The sequence below is a fragment of the Varanus komodoensis genome, unplaced genomic scaffold (genome assembly GCF_004798865.1).
Source record: "Varanus komodoensis strain SLA01 unplaced genomic scaffold, ASM479886v1 scaffold1, whole genome shotgun sequence".
Lineage (NCBI taxonomy): Eukaryota > Metazoa > Chordata > Lepidosauria > Squamata > Varanidae > Varanus > Varanus komodoensis.
In genome coordinates this window covers 58,195,819-58,219,052 of record NW_025335268.1, presented here as the reverse complement: position 1 = coordinate 58,219,052, position 23,234 = coordinate 58,195,819, and the positions used below count along the sequence as shown (strand labels likewise).

General features: G+C 41.9%; 1 protein-coding gene across 4 annotated transcripts in view; it reads right to left on the bottom strand.

The window, feature by feature from the left end:
* Positions 1-6,028: 6,028 nt before the first annotated feature.
* SNX3 (sorting nexin 3) overlaps positions 6,029-23,234 on the bottom strand; it is a 40,142-nt gene continuing 22,936 nt past the window's right edge. For 2 of the 4 annotated variants that reach the window (XR_006414408.1, XM_044426866.1), the window contains 2 exons: positions 21,221-21,356; positions 6,029-8,062 (listed from right to left, as the gene is read on the bottom strand). Coding sequence is in view for 3 of the 4 variants with exons in the window: in XM_044426866.1 (XP_044282801.1) it covers positions 21,251-21,356 (106 nt within the window). In the remaining variant the exon portion in view is untranslated. Of the gene's footprint in view, positions 8,063-20,674; positions 21,357-23,234 lie in introns of those variants that run through there. The other 2 variants (XM_044426874.1, XM_044426859.1) reach the window with 1 other exon arrangement.

Here is a 23,234-nt window from a genome sequence, read left to right as displayed (position 1 = left end):
AGGGGACCAGCACCTCAATTTATATTTATTTGGAAGTGGATTATTATTATTTTCCTATGCAGGTTTGTTCTGACAGAGATGTTGCAGAATAAAATAAATAGTAGTACTAGTGAATTTTCACCATAATAGGCTGGGGAGTGCTTGAAAGAAATGTAAAGCACTTCCAGACACTTATTCAGATCATGGACTTACTTTGGAGTAATCATGCATGGAATTGTACCATAAATGACACACGAGTGCTCATATTTCAGCTGGGAAAGGCAGAAATGGATATGTGTGAGGCTGCTCTGCGCCCGATTCTTTTCATGTTTATTCCCTATGGTGTAGCAGTGGTCAAAGTGTTGCAGAGAGGCCAGGTGTACTTCCCCAGTGACCTGTGCAATTAACTGATTTAACCTGAGTAGGTCATTCTTTCTCACAGAATACCTCACAGAGTTGCTATGAAAATAAAATGTTGGGGAGAAGATGCCAACTCTTTAAAATAGACTAAATTTATCCTTTGGTAATCTAGCCTTTGCAATCCAATGCCCTCCAAATATGCTGAACTTCAACTCCCATCATCCCTATCAAGCATAGCCCATGAGGTCAATGGGAGCTGTAGTCCAACAAATCTGGCTGGCATCAGGTTGGTGAATGCTGGCACAAATTTGTGAGTTGTTGTGAACTGTTTAGCTGATGTTTGCTTTTAATCTGAATCTCGGCCCCTCAAAAGTATTGACATAACCACTTTGCTTACGTGTCTGCCTGACCTCTGTCTTGCTTTGTCACACCTGGCTTTAAATTGGAGCGATCTGGATTCAGGACTGGTGTCAGACCTAAAATCTCTGGGCAGCCTCTTCCTTTATCCCAAGCTGTCTAGCCCAGCTAACAAATGGGGATCTCCGTATCCGTCTGCTATATGGAGGCATTCTTCCTGTGGATGAGAGAGATGATGGCTTCATCTTAGTTCTGTGCTGTCTTGGTCTTTGCATGCTCTTGTCTGGTAATGGATTAGAGACTGACGTGCTGGGGCAACAAAGGGGCAGATCACTGAATCCATGAGAGCGACCGGATGCATGCAGTTCATGAAACCTGCATCACACAAGGCTGGAGGACCCCAAGGATGAGGGGGAGAACTGTCTAGTGTGGGGCAAACAAGCAGAAGGGCTTTCATGAGAATGCCGCGGGATGGGGGACCACGCACCATTCCCCGAGAGGTCACTGTCCTGGTGTCAGAAATCCTCTAACGATTGATCATGTGCCTGTGGAGCAGGCAGCTGTCTCGGGTGCTGAAGACCATCCAGAGTTTCTCCAGAGCCCCCTTCCCCAGTCTGTTAGCCTTCAGCTTCCACCAGTCCCAACTGACATGGCCAGTGGTCAAGAATGCCAGGAGCTGTACTCCAAAGCTTCTGGAGGGCGCCTGTTTGGGGAGGGTAGCTCTAGAATAACCAAGGGCATCCCATTCCTTTTTCTGGGAGAAATCTGAAATAGGTTCATCATAAACTGAATGGGGAATTAATCCAGAGGGGAGAACAGTATTACCTTCTTAGTAGGATAATTAGCCACTTTCCTGTTCCTGAACACTCTTGGTGAGAGAGATACTTTTTTGTCCCTCCTTTCATGACAAGAATATATCTCTTTTGTAGGGAGGCTGCCCAGTGGACAAGACACATAGGAACCAATGCAGGGCATGTCGCCTGAAGAAATGCTTGGAAGTCAACATGAATAAAGACGGTACTTGTGCATCCTTCTGCCCTTTTCCCCGAGCCCCAGGAACAAGTGGTCAGCAAGCCTATACAATGATTGCGAAAACCCCAACTCAGAATAATGTCCCTTCCCTTAGGATTCCTACCAACAACTATTGTTTTCCCCCACATTTCTTTCCACTGGCAGCATTAACTGTATAAAAGTAGACCTCTTCAATTAAATACATTTCAGATTTGCAGCTTTACAAGTAGCTTTCTCCAATAATCTCATTTGGACCACACAGGACTGATCCAGTTTTAATTGTAGTAGACCTATTGAAATCGGTAAGAGTCATGACTAAGTTATATCCCCTTACTAAATGTGGATCCAACACAAGGAAAGTGCCTCTTTTAGATAATATATTCAGGCTGCACTCCTGCCTACATTTCCCTGGGTGTGAGACCCATCAAACTAGGTGGGACTTTCTTCTGAGTAGGTATGAATGAGATCGTACAAGACCTACAACAGATGAGTACTGAAGTATGTCAGTAAAGATATACATTAGAAGATGAACAAAAGCTTTTTCTTTAACCATTGACATTAACTCACTACTATCATCTGTGCCCCTAAAGAAAACCCTCCCGTTTTCTTACATTGATAAGTCCCCCAAATCCAAAACAGCCATTCTGTCAGCAGGGCACAAATTCAACTTGTCCATCTGCATCCATAAAACAGTTTGATTTCTTTGTAGCTCTCAGCAGGCTTCCAAAACACAGCCTGATCATGTAAATACAGCTGCCCCATTGAGCGAACAACGGCCACACACTGGATGTGTGTGCATGTGTGTGTACAAGGGCAGGCAGGCATCGGATTCTGCTACCTGTCGTGGGGAACAAAAACATCAGAAGATCTGCCTTTTGCCTATATAGATCTGCTCCCTACGTCATGTCATTGCACGTAGGGAAGCCAACATATCCGTAAAGGAACAGTTGGTGAAGACTGGCAGAAGCAGGGCCTACTTTCAAGGTAGGTCCAGGTAGGACAAACTTGTTTTGTCATTTTATTTTAATCCAGACTTTTCTTCTAAGGAGCCCAGCTCACATGCATAATTTTCCCCACCATTTAATCCTCACAACAGCCCTGTTAGGTAGGTGAGGCTGAAAGTCCGTGTTTGGCCTAAAGGCACCCAGCAAGTGTCATGGCTGTGTGGGGAGTAGAATTTGGACCTCCCAAACCCCAGTGCAGTGCTCTTAACCAGTGCACTACACTGGTTCTTATTATGGGCGCTCCTTTGAGGTTAAGCACAAGATGGTCCATGGCTGCTGCCCTCTTCCACTGGAAAATAAAGCAAGATAATTAGTGCCAGTGTAAGAAGCTAGCTGTGCTGTGCTGTGCAGTGGAGCTGGCTGGTGCCGGAGGTCAGACTAGATGGCCCGGGAGGCCCCTTCTGACTCGCTCTGTTTCTATGTTTCTTCCTCACTCCTTCAGTCAACTGGAACACCCACCCCATCACCTTGCTAGCATCAGTCTCATTCTCTTGCCCTCATTTTCTCCCAGAACCCAATGAAGTTTGTTTCTTGCCTTGAGTGTTAACATTTCTGCAAGACCCAGCACAGGGAGAAGGGAGAGTTTGTAGAGGAGCCCGGAGTTGTGGAAAGGAAGAAGGGAAAAGGCGAAGAGGAAAAAGTCAAGCAGCATCAGTTCCCTAGTGGTGGAAGTCAGTCATTGCACCTTTCATCTGTTTTGATCTAGTCACAACTGACGGGCCCCAGTCTTGGCCAATGTGCACACTGCAAGCCAAAACAATCAGATATGGCTAAACTATATTTCCCATACCTAGGAAACTGGTAGCCCCTCCACAAGGGGAATGCATTACCATTATCTGTTACATGTAGTGGTAATTCACTATGGTAATTACATAGTGGTAATTGCAACCAAAAAAGTACCCACCAACACTGTGGAGTAAAGTGCATGTTGAAGCCCTGCATAAGCTGCACATGTGTATGCAGAGGGGCATCATCCAGTGTGTTCCTCATTTTTGAAACATTGGTGTAAATGAAAGTGCATATTCCTCCAGCGTAAAATGATTGTGCTAATTGAATGCTGCTTTTCTGAACTTGTTAGACATCATGACCTACACTGCGTTTTGCAGATATCTCCACGTCAGAAATTTCATGTTTTATTCTTCCACATGCCAGGCAACTAATTTGAACAGCAGATAAAGAAATAATGGATTTCCTGCTTTTATATATACATTATAATAAACAAGATCTTTTGGAATAATGCCACTGAAAATGGAGAGCTGACCATTTTGTGATTTTCTAGTTGTGTCTTGCTTATATTTAAATAATGTTAATTTCTCTTGAGGCTGGTGAGACTGCTTAATTAGTCCATTATCCAATCTTCTAAGCAGGAAGTGTTGTCTATCTTTTTCTGCATCTTACCCCATTGAGTATTTGAATCAAGCCACATACATAATTAAACTCAGTTAAATATCTTTGGAGATTGAAACTGGTGATTTGTCATGCTTGTTCACTCTGACATGTAAAATTCAGCTCCAACCCCACTCCGAAACATGCTTGCTGCTCTTGCTGATCCTGTAATGCACAGTTCATTTGATTATCCCTTCCACTACCAACACAGACTCCTCCTGGTTCTTATGTGTCAACCCCCTAAACAAATTAATATTTCACTTGTGTGGTTATGTGTGGTCATGTCATCCTATGGTGACCCTGTGAATGAAAGCTCACCTGAATGTCCACTCCATGACAGCCCTGCTTAGCTGTTCTACATTCAAGGCCGTGGCTTCCTTGATGGTCAATCCATCTCTCTTTTGGTCCTCCTTTTCATTTTCTGCCTTTGACTCTCCCTAGCATGACTGTCGTCTCCAGTGAGTTTCACTTGTACCATGTATTAAAATTCGATTGATGAAGCCTTTCCTCTCAAAAGGAAAACATTTGAAATATCCGTGCACATTTCATGGCATCACAACAGTTCAGCAAATGGTGAAGTGTTAGTGCTTGTAAATGGTGGACTGCATGTTTTAATGTAGTTATGATTAGAAATGTATTATTGTATAGCTAATTAATCCAGTGAACTGCTTCTGTGCTTCAAAAGGGTTTTTTCCCTAGCTCCAGGTAGCATGCTAATACAGGGTTTTTATTCCCAGCTGTTCAACATGAAAGGGGACCAAGGACATCTACAATAAGAAAACAAGTTGCTCTGTATTTCAGAGGACACAAGGAAGATAATGGGGCCACGCCACACTTCCCCTCTGCAGCTCTACCTGCCCCAGCTTTCTTCACTGCTGTTACACAGCTGGAACCTCATAATCTCGAACTGGCTGCTGTTTCTACCGCATCTGAAAGGCAAAGCTTGGTGGGCTTGGCTCAGCCAACTCCAAAGGTCAGCTCTGAGTTTTTGTTTTGTTTTTTAAGTGATTCTGGGAAATGCAAAAAATATGCTGAGGGACATCAAAAAAAGCAATCAGACTTTACAATTTTGAAATAGAATGAGGGCTTTCCCAAGTGGAATCTTCCCTCCATCTCTTTCCCCTCTGTGTGTGGATTGTGCTGTAATTAGTCACCTGAATAAATTAATGAAAATGATCCTTATTTGTGACATAAATATTTGCACTGGGGTCAATGGTCTCTGGCAGCATGGCTCACACATGCACTGTGTTCTGTGGGGTTTACTTCCTAGTAAATCTATCAGTGGTTGCAAACTAAATGACTGGAAAGTGATTTACTTACAGCTCTACATTTTACACATTATTGTAATGATTAACTGGTTCACATACATGACTTTCTGTGTAGGAGCAATCTGGTCATACCCTGCTAACTAAGCCACCTTTGTTATGCATGCACGCTTACAACTACTGGTGTTAGTTGTTCAACACTGTGTTGCTTTAGACCAGGGGTCTCAAACTGGCGGCCCGCGGGCCAAGTGCCGGACGGGCGGGGCACGGGGGAGGGGCCCTGCGGCCTTCAAAGCGCCTGTGGCACCCGGGCCGGCCTGCGGGAGCCACGCGGGATGAGCGGCCCACCACCACCGCCGTGGTGGAATACTTGCTGCGGCCCAGCCTCACCCAGACGCTATTTCCAGCGGCCCCCAGGTAAGTTGAGCTTGAGACCCCTGCTCTAGATGGTTCTGAAGTGACCCAAATGCATTTAGGATGGCATATAGTTGGGTTCCATACTTTTATTTATGTAATTTTATTTATTTAAAACATGTACATGCTGTCCTTCATGTATAACATCTCAGGATGGCTTACAACATTAAAATCAAAATCCAATAAAAACAATCAATACCACAATATAATAACCAAAAAATCAAATCAAAAGCAACTGTTAAAACCATTAAAATGCTAATTTTTAAAATAACGCTTGAATAAAAAGCGTTTTGACCTGGCGATGAAAAGAATATAGGCTCTGTGCCAGGCAAACCTCTCTAGGGAGTGCATTCCACAGTCTGGGCACCACGGCTGTCATACTGCTGTCATACTCCATCTCCACCCAGCAATGGAGTCGTGGTGCACCAACAGTTTTTTCACCTGATCCAAATGAACTGGGTGTTAGGCTCTTTTTTGGAAGGGTGTGCACACAGACAGAAATACAGATATATAATGGATCAAACCAGCTGCCTGTATTTGGGGGAATGGTTATGGGTGTTGTCATTATGAGTTACTCAATTTCAAAGTTTACTCCGACTGCACTAGTATAGAGGAAATGTTTTTGCATCCTGCTGCTTCACCAGACTTAGAGCTGGGAGTCAGTCCAAGCACAGCAGAATCAACAACCCTTCTCTAATTGTGTCATGACTGAGACATAACATCAGTGCAACTCCATGCATTACAATATCATGGAAAGTACTAAAAGAGGTCTTGTAAGCTGAGCTTCCCTATATCATGACCTCAAATAATTCCTTCAAATGAATGATTAGCTGAAGCAAGTAGGGAAACCTGTCAGGCTTTCCTAATCATGGGTCCCCAGATGTGGTTGAAGTACAACTTCCACCTTCTCTGTGCTGGATGATAGGAGTTGTAACGATCTAATAATGTCTGGGGGCCAAGGTTGGGAAAGGATGCTTGAAGAGTCAGCAGGCAACTACTCCAGCCGTCTTGGGGGAAAGGGGAGAAGCCCTCACTGTCCTCTCATACACCAGTTGCCTATATGTTAACTAGCAAGGCTTTAACTGGGTTCAGGCAACATAACCCACCTTTGAGGATTGAGTATGGGTCAAGTGTGGATTGTTGTTGAAACATAGATAATTATGTTTTCTGAATCCTGCTGTACTGACAAACCATGGCTTGGTAACTGGAAACAACCCATGAAGAGAATCCATGGTTGGTTGTTAGGTTATGAACGGTGGGTTGTCCACCATGGTTTGTTCACTGGATTCAGACAACCTGATAACTCACATTTTAATAAGTATATGTGGTGTGTGTGTGTGTGCGCGGGGTGGAGGAATCAACAAAATCACACCTCCTCCATTCTTCCAGGATTCCTCTGCTAGATTACAAGCATCCATGAAAATAAGAAGCCCTCAATTCATGGGAGTTAAAGCTTGGATTCAACCCAGTGTGCTTCATTTTAAAAAACTGTTTATTTGCACAGTGGTTCATGAGACTGAGCTTCCTGAATAGGACATTCTTCCATGTGCCTAATATCCTAGTATTCTAATCTAATATTATATTCTATAATATTCTAATATTGTCTTATCACCCAAGCCAAATGTAAATACGCATTGACCTTTCTGTCAAAATAAAGCTGCCAGTTATTTAAATATTTATTATAAGTATTATTATAATAAAATATATTAATGAATAATAGTTTCCCCTTTAGGGAGATCTTAAGATCCTTATATAAGCACTGACTCCTTAACAGGGTATTCCTGTGCAAACTGCAACTCTGAGTATTTCCTGTCAGTCCATCATGTAAGCAGGAGAATGCTGAGAGTTGCAGGCCTCTTTTCTTCAGAGTGTGCATAGGATGGCACCCTTAGTCTCACCATCTCCCATTTTGTGTTCTCCCCATTTTAATATTACTTTTCTTCATAAAAAATGGATTATATAACAAAGCAAGTCATTAAAAGTGGCATCTCTAAGCCAGTCATAAGATCATGCTGATTATTTCCCAAAATATGTACTTTTAATAAAACCTCTTTAATATTTAGTATCCACATGAAGTCAGCGGTACGCCCATGTACCTTTACGAAGTGGCTACTGAATCAGTTTGTGAGTCTGCAGCAAGGCTTCTCTTCATGAGTATCAAATGGGCAAAGAGCGTCCCAGCTTTTTCCACTCTATCATTACAAGATCAGGTAAGTTTCATATTGGCTGAAGATGGTAAGGTGGGGATGCCCTTGTTCTTATGCTAATTCAGGATGGATTCAAACCCTGTAATAAGAAGTGAAGCATTAGCGAAATGATCAATAAAATATACTACCACATGCAGTATATGTGGCATACTACACAAAGGAATCAGCAGCAGAGCCAGGATGTCAATTGTCTAGAGTGGTGTCTCAGGATAATTTTCCTTTGTAAATGGGTTTTGGTCATGCTGTTTTTTGGACCATGTAAGACATTTTTCCCTTCTTCAATAGCATGTTTCTTGCTTTGTTTACCTGAGTCATCTGGGGCTGATTGTACAGAAAGTCCTTGCACAGAGTAGAAGGCAGCTCAACATTAAGTTGCTTATTTAAATAATGATAGGTAGTCACAATATTTAGAAGAATTTTTAAAACATCAATAATGTGCCACAATTAAAACTACAAGTCTCATATGCAAGATGTTGGCACAGCCAACCTTTTGTGAAGTGAAGGACTCCTTCTTCCAATGCAGTAGATTATTTCCACTGATGGTGGAAGGGTTAGGGTTAGGGTTATGAATCTGTATTGATTCCTCTTTCTCTCTGCAGTGCCCAGGATGCCTCCAAAATATTCTTTTCTGGAAGATTGGGGGACCTTCCAAAACAGTAGGAGGGGGTTCACTGGAGGCTATAAAGGGAGGAGGAATAAGCAAAGATCATCTTCCCAAATTTCTTTTCTGTAGGTAGCAGCAGTCTGATCAGAACTCCACTCAGGAAATATTCCTGCCAGTCAAAAAGAAGCTGGATACAAAATTAAACATTTTAGGGTCAAATTCAGGAATGCTTCCATAGAGAGAGTAGTAGGAGAGAGAGATCCACAATAATAGGGCCACTGAAGAAAAGGCCTTCCTCATTTCCTAGCTCTTGAGTATGCAGGCTACAGGCTTATGGGGTGTACTTGGGTTTTTTTTTTTTTTTTTAAATGAGAATTCCCAGGTCTGTTGAATAGAGCCTGGTACAGAATAGTATCATAGAGATGAAGATACTCAGAAAGAAGGGAACAAGATAGGACAGAGCATGTGCTCACGGCCAGAAATGTCAGAACTAGAACAAAATCTACTCCGTTTTCCTCCCAAACTGTCTTCAATTCACTAACCTAACTTGGGAGAGAGATTGTGCGTGAGCCTTTTTATTGTTAAACATTTGGGAATCCAAAGTGCTTGCTTGACAATCACCCAGACATCTGCCTGTAGATCAGTTTTCCTTCCATCCACGCCTGCTACAGCTGATTTAATCCCAGAAATAGTTAGCATCTGAAGCAGAATCTTCTATTTAAAAATCTCAAGGAACTGGAATATATGAAAGCGGTCCAGCTCCAAGTAATCATAGGTGTTGCTTATAAAATTGGCAATCAAAGTCATAAATATCAAACCGGTAACATTTGCAGCCCATTTACATCTGTGTAAGTTTCTCTGAGGGGATCCTGATTGGCACCCACATAATCGCTTGCAAGCACACACGTGGCTCCTGCTTGTTTGACAGCTGAGCATGGCTTCTATACAGCACTTTGTATGGACAGGCATTCTCATACACGGGCTAGAGGCATGGCTGCTGCGATGCAACCCTCATGGAGACTTCAAAAGCAGTTATTGCACTTGCACAGGTCATGGGGGGATCATGTGGATCTCCATGTGGCGGTGCAGTTGCACACGAGATGCCTCCATGTGCTTTCTGTTGACTCGAGAACTCAGCAGAAGCCCTGCACCTTCCCAAGAAAAGTTGCACTAAGACCATTTTGCATCTGCCCTAGGGTGGAGTCACACTTCAGTCCCATTGGGGTCATATTAGTAATACCTCCCTTCTCCCATTGATTCCAGTAGAGTATAGACAAGATGAACTATTCCTGGTTCAAGACTATATGCTTCAGTTAAATTAATTACAAATTCTATGGGATAGAGTGAATTCAGTCTCTCAGGTTGGGGGACAAATCCAGCCCAGTGCAGTTTCCCAGCTGGCTCTGCTCCTTCACCTGACCCCACCCCTTTCCCTCAACAACCAATCCTTTAGAGGTTTCCAGGATTTTATGCAGTTTTGTCTCCCATTCTGGAATGCTGAAACACCTCTCTTAGGGCTTAGTTAATGGCTCTACACGCTGCAGGCTAAAAAAAAGAGAGCATTCTAGATCTGCTCCCTTTGCCTTTGGCCCGCCCACCAGTGGAATGCCACAGATTCTCTGAACTTGCATGTGGCCCTTCAGCTAGGAGCAGCTGACATCCCTGCTTTAAACTAGATTGTATTGCATTTGGTATGACGAGCAAGCCCTGAGAGCCTTTGCACAGATGGCTGACTTAAAGTGAGCAAGACTTTCTGGCCCTGCCTGTTTTCTGAAACTCTGATACCTGATTAAATTAGAGACAGCCATGCCCCTGCTGGCTTCATGCAGGCCTTGTTCCATGGCTACTTCACTGCCATTAGCAGAGGTGACTTAAGTTAAAGGCAAGAGTTCTGTTCGCCAAAAGCCCATTCCAACTGAGGAAATAGGTCTTAGATGTAAGCGAGAGTTTGCAGGGTAAAGGGACACTTTCAGAGAAAAGAGTTCCATCAATATACTAGCAATGGCTTAGTGCAGATTAACGTTATCACTTAACAGATCTGTGTAAAATAGGCCTATTATTCATGTCAGGAATCAGATTATCCTGTCATTTTAAATGAACATGCTGCATGTCTAACATTCAAAATTAAAGGCAAGTTTCAAGAATTGTTCCATGAAATTAATCTTCTTTTTAAAGCCCAAGGATTTCATTAACTTCACCATTATCCTCTCTGGGTTTTACAGACCAGGCTGTGATTTGGAAAGTTTCAGCTCACCCCAAATTAAGAATTGCAGACATTTTCCTTCTATTGTTCTCATGCTTCTATGAAATGCAAATTCTTGTTTCAATGATCATAGTCAATAATGAGAGACAGAGAGAAAGAGAGATGAGGTTGCTCTTTATACTGAAATTCTGCTGCTATTTGCAGCCCATTCCTTGCACCTTTACTGAGATGTGAGGCCCACTGGTGCAAAATAATGGCTTTTAGGACTGCAGCTACAATTGTGTAATTACTCAGGTGTGTGTCACAATGACAACAGAAGAGTTTTACTTCCTAGGGGACTCCCAGATCATCTGGGTAAGAATGAGACATCCACAACTACAGTAACTTCAGGTTTTATGAGAATGAGGAGCAGATAAGCAGGAGTCAATTAAATATATATGATCTTAGGATATTCAGTGAATACAACATTATGAATTAACAAGTTTAACTACAGAGTGCAGATACAGATAACTGACCCTAAGCCACAATTAATTGCACCAAAAGTGTTACTGTCATTAGGACAGTAGCTTCCACAGTGTCTCAGACCTGTTCTTACGTTTCACCTTTCCTTCTTGGCTGAGGGCCGCTCTCCCTGCCCTCTTTCCTGCTCCATCACCACTCCTCTGCCTTCCCTTTGCTCTGCTCCACTCTGTCGCTTCCTCTGAGGCTCAATTTTTCTGCTCAGGCGCTTCTGCATCCCCTCCAGCCATTGACTTTCTGTCCTCCATGGGTTCAGCTCCCAGTACCATTTCTTTTGAATATATTCACATCTCACTCTCTTTCTTCTCTGTTCCAGACCTCTTCCACTTTTCACTGATTACTTTGGAAGGTCTTTAGGAGCCAGGATGACACTTTTCTTTCCTGACCACAGACATGGCACCTGTTAGCTGCCAAGTATAAAAGCAAAAAGAACTGCCCAAAGGCCAGCATTCAGTGGCAACTGCAGGATTTGGAGATCACCCGCAAGACTATTAAGGCGGGTATTTCCAGCTCCACCTCAATGCGTTGCTCTCTTGGGTCAGTCAATGCAAAGAAAATGGTCCTGGCCTAGCCATGCTTGGCAGACAGACAGAGAATGGGAAAGCAGAGTAGGTGGTCTCTTAATTCCCTGAAATGGTGGTGGCAGCAGCAATCAGCCTTATCAATACCTGAAGACTGACAAATGTTGAGCCTCAGCGTTCTAGGCTGTTAGAGACCCAAAGCCAATATAGCAAGGACATTAGTCCCACATACGCTCCTAAATAATACCAGTGTCACCTCTCTGACATCCTCCCGAAGACTGAGCAATAAGGTAATATTCCTCCTGACCTATGTGGAGTTAGGGTGGAGCTTCCAGCCCAGTGGGGTGGATCTTTTTTGTTTTAACAGCTTATCCAGCATTACCACCACCACCTAGTGGCTAAATGATGTGATTACTCATAAAAGGGATCGTCATGGAAACCATTTTGTTGAGCAATGAGGAGCAACACCAGGGGATGCATAGGCCTGGTTAACACCAGTGCTTTTTCTAGTCTTTTCAACCCATATCTAATATGCTTCAGCCTGTGGTGGTCTTGTTGAGCTATGCAACTGGAAGAAGATAAAAGAGACGGGAACAAATATACTAAGATCCACTTTTCCATCTAATAAAGGATGCTACAACCTGAACAAACCAAAATATAACAGGTTCTAATAAGACTTGTATAGTAATCATTGTCTTACCTTATCTAATCAATTTCACTGCACAAATGCCCTTAAGAAGGCTGGTTATAGGGCTTGCAGAAAGAACATAGTTGGTTAACACCAACTCTGTTTGAAAAACACCAATTTTCAATGGTGGTAGCGGGGGGATGAAAATTCCTGGATGGGTGATGTTCATTTCTGAGAAAGGGTAAAACTTCCTGCAGGTTTCATACTTATTAGTGTAAGATCTTTACGTACTGTTGTTTTTGCACAGTTGTCGACATATGAAATCAGGACTTCAGAACAGTATTCCAAGTGCATACATGCATGTGTGAGCTTGCACACCACACACACACACACACATGCGTACGTACATTACGGAGTGCCTATAATACCTTACCTTTCAACGTTCACAGACTCTTTATCAAAATGAGAAATGGATAACTGAAATACTCCAAGCAGGGTGGGATGGAGAAACAGTATGAGCACTTTAAAGCCATTTTTGAAACAACAGAGATTTACATATTGGAATTGTTTATCAATCTATAAATTATACACCATGTTATATTGCACCTCTATTGTATGACAGCTGATGCTTTTGGAAGATGCTTGGAGGGAACTGTTTGTTCTAGGAATAGCACAATGGGCCATTCCAGTTGATGCTAACACTCTACTGGCTGTATCGGGTAAGAATTGCACAATTTAATGACTTTGTTATAGAAATTACCATAAAAATACATTATTGAAAAAGGACAACATGTAAAGAATAACAAATCCCTTCCAAACAATAGAGTATACCTGTCATTTATAAATCTATATTTAAATGCAAATAATGTTGTTTTGTTGCATTCACGACTGCTTGCATTGTCATTTAAATGCAAATTACTGTGTTTGTTATCATCCAAGAGAAGATTTCATACTAACTTTCCTACAATATAGTCAGTTTTGTGTTGAAGCAGAGCTCAGAAAGTGACAGTTTAATGGCTATTGATATATATGATTTTATTTTATTTTAATTTTCAGAAATCAATCTATCATATACCTCAAATGTCTTATTAGTGCATTTATTTCACACGTTTGTGTTCTAGGCATGAATGGGGACAACACAGATTCTCAAAAGCTGAATAAAATTATTGCAGAAATACAGGCATTACAAGAGGTCGTGGCTAGATTTAGACAGCTTCGATTAGATGCTACTGAATTTGCCTGCCTCAAATGCATCGTCACTTTTAAAGCTGGTAAGAGGAATATAAAAACAGAGGACTCGTGAGCATACCAAAAGCATATTGCATTAATTTAATTATTATGCCCTTTAGGCTGGTGCAGAGGCCTCCTTAATTGCAAGAGAATCCCAGTGCAAAAATTGAGCTCATCCTCACTTCTTGGACTTTATAAAAATTCCATAGAATTTAAGCTGCTTTCTTCAGGAAAATTACAGTGGTACCTTGGCTCACGAACTTAATCCGTTCCAGGACTCTGGTCGTGACCCAAATTGGTTGTGAGCCAAGTTAAATTTCCCCATAAGGTTCAATGTAAATAAGGTTAATCTGTTCTGTAACCATTTTTTAAATCAGAAAAATGTGAAGCAAAGTGACAACAACAAAGATCGCGGCCATCTCCCCCCACCCCCCTGAGCACAAGCACAGCCATCTCCCCGACCACCCCCCAGCATGACCGAGATCACACCTGTCTTTGCTGCAGGCATCCGTCATCCTGGCACGGGGGAGAGACGGGAGTGATCGCGGGCGCACTGGGGGAGGGAGAGATGGGCGCAAACGGTGCGCTGGGGGTGGGGAGATGGCCTCGATCGCAGTTCCGTTCGTGCAGGGAAGGCGTGCCTGATCAGAGGCGCGCTCCTGCAGGAAAGACAGGCGGAATCTCTGCCATCTCCCCGCGGCTCTGCTTTGCTGCTCCTATCTTTCCTACAGCAGCATGCCTCTGATCACGGACGCCTTCCCTGCACGAATGGAACTGCGATCGTGGCCGTCTCCCCATGGTGGGACGGGGGAGACAGCTGTGATCTTGGTCACCACCTGAAGCGGTATTCATGACCCAAGTAAAAATTTTTCAGTAATTTATGTTCGTGACGCGAGCCAAGGCGTTTGTGAGTTGAGGTACCACTGTACTGTGTTCTCATTTGTTGGGGAATTTAGGATAATGTGTCAAGAATAAGCAGTGTTGTGTTGTAATTTGATTGATAGAAGCCTCCTGTGCAGTTTGGACCCAACCTGCTTAAGAGACTCGTTTTCCTCTATGTTCCATTGCAAGCTCTCTCTTACCCAGGGGTGTCCACCGTAATCTTAGCACTACCATCAGCACACCGCATCTGGTCATTGTAAGCATGCAGGGATGCATTCCTGGGGCAGTGCCACAGGTATTGGAACTCATACCCCTGCATTATCCACCAAAGCCCATGCTCGAGTATGTCGCACAAGCCAGTCCAGGTTTTCTATTTTGGCTGGTCTCTGAAAGCTGGGATGAAATATATGGCACCCATTTCTTCCTTGATATTAACTGAAAGGCTATAGGGCAGTATAGAAATGTAATTAATAATGTTCCTTAAAATCATTATCGACTGGTTGCTTTCAAGGTGGGGTGACCTGCCAAGCCCAAATTGTAAAATGCAGTAAGCAGGTAGCTTATGGTGCAGGGTTTTGAATGCACCTGGGCAAGACATCTTCAGCATGACCCCTTCCTTGGTTAGTCTTCCTTCTCCAAGACATTGTCAGCAGCTGCTCTTGCACCCCTCCTGTTCTCACCATTGCTATCACCATTGCTGGTTTGAGAGGGAGAGAGCTGTTGCACCACTTAGCTGGAGCATCTCCTGCTGTCGCTTCCCAGCACTACCTTCATCTAGGCCAGAGGAAAAGGCAGGTGGACAAGCAGCTGCAAGCATGGTGAGGGAGTGCAGAGTACTGGAACCTTGGGCCCCTGTCAGGAGTGTGGGCTTTGGACAGATGACCAGCCACACCTACCCTTCAAGGTGGCCCTGCTTGAAACCACTCCAAATGTTCGTGCTTAAAGGAGGTACAGTACTGTGCAGTTGCTAGAAAATCGAGTGTAACACAGTGATGTGGTAACTGCTGACAGGACTGTTCTGACATGTAAGCAAAGCAACAAATGGCCTTTCTGTTTTGCAGTGCCTCCACACAGTGGTTCTGAACTCAGAAGTTTTAGAAATGCTGCTGCCATCGCAGCACTTCAAGACGAAGCTCAGCTCACTCTGAACAGCTACATTCATACTAGGTGAGAAAGCTCAATTTGGACCTTTGCTGCTCAAGCCCTGAATGTGCTGTATCTGGAATAAATTACTTCATCCCAGTCAAAACGTTGAGGAGTCTATGTAGATGAAAGGGATAAACAGAAAGGAAGAGCACTAGTTTTAAAGTGAATATATGATCAGAAATTGTTTATTTTGCAAAGATTAGTCAATAATTAGCATCTTTAAAGGAAGGTTTCAATTTGCTGGGTTAAGGAACTATTGCTATATCTTGGGATTTTAATCTTGTTGGACTTTGAAAGTATTTCAGGGGTTCTGTCTACAATTTAGAATTTAAATCTGTCTTTCCCAACTTGGTCCCCTCCAGATGTATGGACAACTCCAACTATATTCAGGTAGAATATCCCCTGGCTTTTGGGGAAGGCTGATTTAAAATTATGAAGTTTGGCAAAAAGGGGCAATCTGTAGGCAAAACATAAAATCAAGCCCACATTAAGCACTTAGGTCTCCCATTTGAACTCACTCGGTTCTGTAACTGTATGCATCATGTTCAAAGAGAGATCTGAGCCAGTTCAGCAATCTCTGATCTGGTTTGCATGATCACTGCAGCCTGTTTAAACTGCTGTGCATGCTGGATGCTAATTGCCTAATTACCCACCCAGGAACAACATGTCATGTTGTTTAAGGCAGCATGGTTTGTTAGAGGGGAAAACAATCTCTAAATAACCCATGGACTGCTGTTGGATTGTTTGAGGGTTGTTTATTCCTTCAAGCCATGCCACAAAGTGTGCCCTGGTGAATATTTAGGCAAATACTTGGCCCACATCAGTCTATGTCTCAAGTTGCACAAGTCACCACGGCTTGGTTAAGCTGTGGTGATCATGTGGACAAGGCCACTAAGAATGGGCATAAGATTTGATCTACTATTCAGTCTCAAGGGGCTTTGGAGTGGATTGGCAAGGGCTTCTGAATTCCATCTGTTAATGAAGGCACAAGAAAACGTATGGTGGGGAGCCAAGAATGGATTTTGGGATGAAAGTACTAAAACTCACTTCTGCTACTGCCACTGAAATAAAATACTTGAGCTAAGTACGTGGTTGAAAGCACCTGTAGCTTATTCTAAGTGTATGTCTAATTCCTGTTACACTATTCTGCATATGGCTGTTGTTGTTGTTGTCCTATGAGCCAGAAGTCTGTCTAATCCTGCAGCACATGAGAATGGGTCTAGATCAGGGATGGGCAACTTGTGGTTTTCCACATTTTGGCCTACAACTATCTGAGTCTGCTTAACAATTGGTGAGGGATGATTGCTATACATCAATACAACAAATTGCCCACAGCTGATCAAGAGCCAAACTTCAGATTCAAGTTTTGTAAAAGCCCAAAGATGCTAATTGGCAGACAAGGTGAGTCATTAGCAGCTTTATTTAACAGCAGCAGATTTTATTGCCTTTTCATTTTTTCCTTCCAGGTATCCCACACAACCCTGCCGTTTTGGGAAACTCTTGTTGCTTTTGCCAGCTTTACGTTCAATTAGCCCTTCTACGATAGAAGAAGTATTTTTCAAAAAAACCATTGGGAATGTGCCAATTACAAGACTGCTTTCAGATATGTACAAATCTAGTGACATATAAACTTACCTGGCAGGAGACAACAATGATCAGAGTGACCATTTTTGAAGAACTTTTGAATCCATGGAGAACAAGCATCAGCTAACAAACTCTACAAGAAGTGGAAGCCCAGATGTATTTAATCTATTGACAAAATAAACCCAGTAGAGATAAAGTTCTGCGGCCTTGAACAGAGCATCTCAAGTACTTGGGAAAATAGTGTGATCCACCTAAAAATGGCTGTGGATCACTCTTGGCTGCTGCTTCTCCTCTAGCAATTTGGTGGAGCCAATTCAGTTGTCATTCATAGTTAACAAAGGCTGTGCTAGTCTGTCATTTAGCCAGCAGATTTGACAGGGTAAAGAATAAGGTATTTAGGGTTTGTTTGTTTTTCATATTTTGAAAAATTGGGTAACCAAACATTGTTCTGTTGTAATGTGTCATGAGGTGGCCTTCACAAATGTTTTAATAGCTTATTGATGAATCCTTTTTATATGAAAGGCAACACTGAACAGTAGGTTCTCAAAAAATTTACTTCAGTTGTAACATAAGAAGAGTGGCCTTCATAATGAATTTTTAAGTGCCATATTCTGGCAAACATCTGTTGGATTCAATAGGCTAGGCCTCCTGTTGAAAAGCATAACAAATCATTGGACTTCATGCCTAAGTCTTGCCAACATTTCAGTTTAACATCTCAGACAGAAGAGCTTTAAAACAAAAGGTTTTTTTTTTTTTAAATGCATGTTAAGTGAAGACTAAACAGCAAAACCAAATAAAAAAATGGAGAGGATTGATACAGTGAACTGATCGCTGTTCCACCGGCATAGAGCTGAAACCAAAGGCAATGGTGGCCAAACTCTTTGTCAATGAGATGTAGAAGAAGGTACCTACTTTACAATAAATTGTTTAAAAATCTTACAACTGATAGAAAGGATGATTGATCAATACAATCTAATATGTCTTTGAGACTCTAGTGGCTTTTTAGAAAATTCCAGGTCCCAATAAATATTTCTCGTACACCTTCTCATCCCCACAAACACATGTTATGAGCTGCTTAATTTGATGAGACTATACTTATGGAAAATGTAGGAAAAATAAAGATAACCACTGTACTTTTCAAGTTTTTATTTGTTTTAGGAAATAGCACTGAGGAAGGAGAATCAGCACTTGAAGTATCATAGAATGAGTAAAACTTCTCTTGTACAAAAGTGGATTAACTGATTTGTGAAGTTAAGGTTGTACTCATTGTATTTACAAAGAATAAAAAATATATTAAGTTTAAAATGGTATGGCCTTGATGAAATATTGCTCCGCACTGATGCTGCAACTCTAAAATAATTACTAAACCGCTGTTTGTTTTCTTTTAAAGTGTACTAAGATTTGTACTAGCTCTTTTTGAAAAAAGCATCCTATAGCTCATGATTTTCAGCTACTGTTTCATCCTAAGGAAATGTCTCATTTAGAATCAAATAACTAGTTTTCTTTCCTCAAACTGATGGGCAATTAGCAAATCAACTAATAAAAACGAAGTACAAAATTGGCTCTAGATTAAGCTTGCTGAAGTTCTGCCAGACTTCAGTGGAATGCGAGTGTTATGCCTTTCAGTAAATATACTTTACTAATAATTCCAAGATAACCAGTTCCATCTGCTCCCGGTTGTAGACGTGAAGGCCTTTCATGTAACACATTTTTCAGGATATCATTGCCAACAAGACAGTTGACTCCAAAGAGCCATACACAGTGCTCCATATTTGCAACCCATATTCTAAGGCCTCTCCTAACAAAATTAGGCTTGAATTATCTGTGAACGTTTGTGCAACAACTGATGCAGTTCTAGCGCAAAAAGCAACTAACAGCCCTGTCTTAAACACATGCAGGGATTTTGGAGCCTAGCCAAAGAAGAGAACTCCCTGTGCTATTTTCCAAAGTTCTTTATGAACAAGGGTCACAGCCCAGGAGTAAAGCCTATGCTTTGCACACACAACTCCCAGGTTCAGTTTCTAGATAGGTTTAGGAGAGACTCCTGTCCAAACCCTGGAGAATCACTGCAAGTCAATATATGGAGTACAGAGCTGGATGGATCAACCCTTTGACTCAGTGTAAGGCAGCTTCCCATGAGCATTTGCATTCTTCATTTTACAGCTGGCAGTGGTACTGTGAACTACCCTTGAAAAGATGGCAGAGAGCTTGACAATGCTTGCTGCCAAGATAATTTGAAGCAGTTGTAGGTTGAACTAGAGGCTATGATCACAGTGGCTCAATGCCAAGTTTAATAAATAACATAGAAAAGGAATAGTACAGTAGCAGTTAACAGCATCAGATATGTCATACTTGTGGCCAGGATGGGTATACCAACCTAGATCTATGGGATCCCATGTCAAGCCTTAGGCTATATCAAATCCTTTCCAAATAATCCTAGTGGATTTTCTGACTACTCAGTGAGCACTGTCAGAATAGAACCAACCAGGTAGTCTATCCCGATAATTCTATGAACTGGAGGCATTTTTTAAAACGAGGGCCACATGCTCTGGTGCTGGGGCTAGATTGTACTTGCATACTTTTTTGCAGTGTGGAAGTTAAGTGTAAGGACATTTGAAAAGAAAACCACAAGAGATAAACTAAATAGTCACTCAGTAGGAAGACAGGAGACAAGCCACAATATTGACATCTCCAAAATAAAAATACAGGCAAAGATAGACTGTCCAGCTCCAGCACCTGACTGACCACACAAAACAGAAAAAACACACACTGCTAGGCCTGAATATTAGTGCTATTATAGCATGATCATTCATTAGCTATAAAGCTTCTGCCGCCTGAATGAGTACAATGGTAACAACACATCCCGTAACAATTTCAAGCCACAGGATTGTGCCATGTAATGCAACTAGTTTTCTAAACCATGCAGTAAAATGGGTCTGCTATCTGGTGCCTTCCTTATCAATGATTTGGACTACAAATCCCATAATACAATTATCAGAGCCCCAGCAAGACAAATCTAGCTTATAATGAATGCTGCTCTTTAGAATTAGAGCAAGGGGAACTACAGCCTTGATTCAGAAGGCAGTAAACTGTAATTACGTCATCTTTAGACCAAGAGGGTATCAACAAGCATCACTAGCCCAGTTAGAATAAACCAGCAGCCCAATCCTATCCATGTTTACTCAGGTTTCCACCACAGAATTGTAGCTTACCAAGAAAGAATATTTCAAGTCAAATGAAGGCAAATAATTTCAGAACCCTTTATATTAGTGAGTGGATGGTACATTCAGCCTGCAATATATTGTAGTGAAACATCTGTCTAGGAGGAAAGCCAACATTATTGTTATCCCACCATTGCAGTAAAAGACGTTATGTGCATTTTTACTTTTTATTTCAAAACAACTTAAGACAAATGATCTTAGTATACAAATTGGATTTCTTTTTTTACACAATATAAAGATAGTTCCCTCATTGCCTCAGTACAAAGGTTTGTTTTTTTCCAAGCTTAAGGTACAACTAGAGAAGTGCTTATTTTATACAAGGGGGGGAGTTGAAAACAATGCACCATGTTAATCACTGAATTTGCAGGCTGAATACTAGTTATTTTACGGAAACATTCTAGTGTTTTAAATCAAATAAAAGTGAACGTGCAACACCAGTACAGTGCAAGTTCAAGTAAGGCCAAGTCAGTAATCAGCACAAGGTCATTGCAAAGGAACAAAAGAGTTTCAAAACTAGATTTTTAAAAGCCTTTAAATCAATAGTCTGACAGCAGATTCACCTAAAGTTCTTTAATGCCATAAAATGAATGCAAAGACCAAGCAGTGCCATTAGTATACTGAAGGCTTCTTGTGCTGTTTGTCTGCAGCATGCTAAAACCTTAAACTACAATTCTTAGACCAAGTAAATTCAACACTAACATTTATGCCAGTTAACATGTGGTGCAGCATTCAAGCATGTCTTATTTTGGATGGTGTGTAGCTTTTGTCTATTACTTCGTCTTGCAAGAACATATGAAGACAGCGCTCATTCTGTGCCAACGGGTGACCAGCAACTCTAGAAATTAAAAATGGAAAGGTTACATGCCTCTTCCAATTTTTAATCTGTTCCGCAGTCTAAACTCACATGAGAGGCTATTTGGCCAACAACCTGCTTCTAAGTACCCATATCAAAGAATATACCCATACACTTTATTTAGGGTGGGACCAGATGTTCATCTGCATCCAGTAGTACAACAAGTGGTAATTAGCAAGTCCACTGTCTACTCATGGAGCTATGTGCAACAGCACAATGTAAAGACTTCTAGAGTTAACTTCTCCCCTTCCAGAAAAGGCAGAGATACTAAATGTTGCCAGGACTAACACCCATCTTTAACATGTGACAAGCACAAAGCACTTTAAAGAGGCGCCATCACTTGAAATCCTTCATACTGTGACAAATCTTCATTCCTGATGAAGATTAATGATTTGGTGGCAGAATTCTGAAGTGCCTCCACCACCAACAGGAGGGAGAATATGGATAGAATTCATTAGCTATTTGCAATATTTCCATACACCTTTCACACAGAGGCCCACTGGCAAAACTATCATATCTGCAAAAGCCAGATATGATAGTTAAAGAAAGCATCCAAGAATCTAGATCACTCTTCTCCAATGCGGTGTACTTGAGAGGTTTTGGATTACAACTCCCATAAGCACCAGCCAGCATGGCCAATGGACAGGACTGGAAGAAGCAGTTGTATTTCAATGTATTTTATCATGTTGTAAGCCGCCCTGAGGTTTCGGCAAGGGGCGGCATAGAAATGTTAATAATAATAATAATAATAATAATAATAATAATAATAATATCTGGAGAGCACCAGATACTGGGAAAGGTTGACGTGGCCATTTGTGCTCCTGGATGAAGCGCGACAACTGAATAATGGGACCTCTGCAAAGACTCATGGCCTGCCTATTCTAGCAGTGACGCTTGCTTGCAGGCTCAATCCTGCTGAGTCAGAGGCATCCTAGGTCCTCCTGCAGTTCCAATTCCCCTAACTATATGGTAAGCCTGGAACATTATGCATGCACTTGGTGCTATTATACTACAATTTCAATTAAGGCACTATTTTAACAGCATGAAAAAAATTGCCAGCAGGAAATACCACAGTGGTAATAAGCAGCCTCAGATCTACTTCCGTCATGTGTATTTTTAAAAGATTTGGTTCTTCAGTGCAATCTACTCATGTGAGTTTCTGCACAATTACAACAAATTTGCCTTAGTCAACTTAAAATTGTTATCACAAAATCTTCTGCCAGAATAGATATCTTAATCTTTAAGGTAGCCCAAGATTTTTTGCATTGTTTCTGCTGCTGCAAAAGGCTTCCATGGCCACCCCTCTGAAAAATATTCCAGAAAATATTCTCCCAAATAGCTATTTCAAATGGACTCAGACTAGACACTTAGAATAATCTTTTGATTTGGCAACACTGATCTTGAATTCATGAAGCAAAACAGGATGGGGCATAATGGGAATCAAAAATAGCCTGCTTCTAACAAACCCTAAGGAGACTTGGGTGGTGGGAGGGAATCACTTTTGTAACATGGTACAGGTTTTCGGGTCCCTATTTCATTCTGTTTTTGATTTCAGAAGTTAAGGAAAGGAACTATGTGTTGAATGGGGAGAGCCCAACCTCTTGTTCTATTTTCTCCCTTTCCTGGACTGGAAAGCCTAAACTATCCTACCCCAAGCTGGTACCCACCAAACGTTTGGGACTCCCACTTCCAGCATTCCTGACTACTGGCCATGCAGGCTGGGGCTGATGAGAGTTGGACTCCAAAATATCAGGAGAGTAGCAGGCTGGTACAGGGTGGCCAACATAAATTGTAAAGCTTGTGCTCACGTGCCTTTCCCTTCACTGCCCTCTTCAACTTGAGGGAATAATCTGAGCGCTA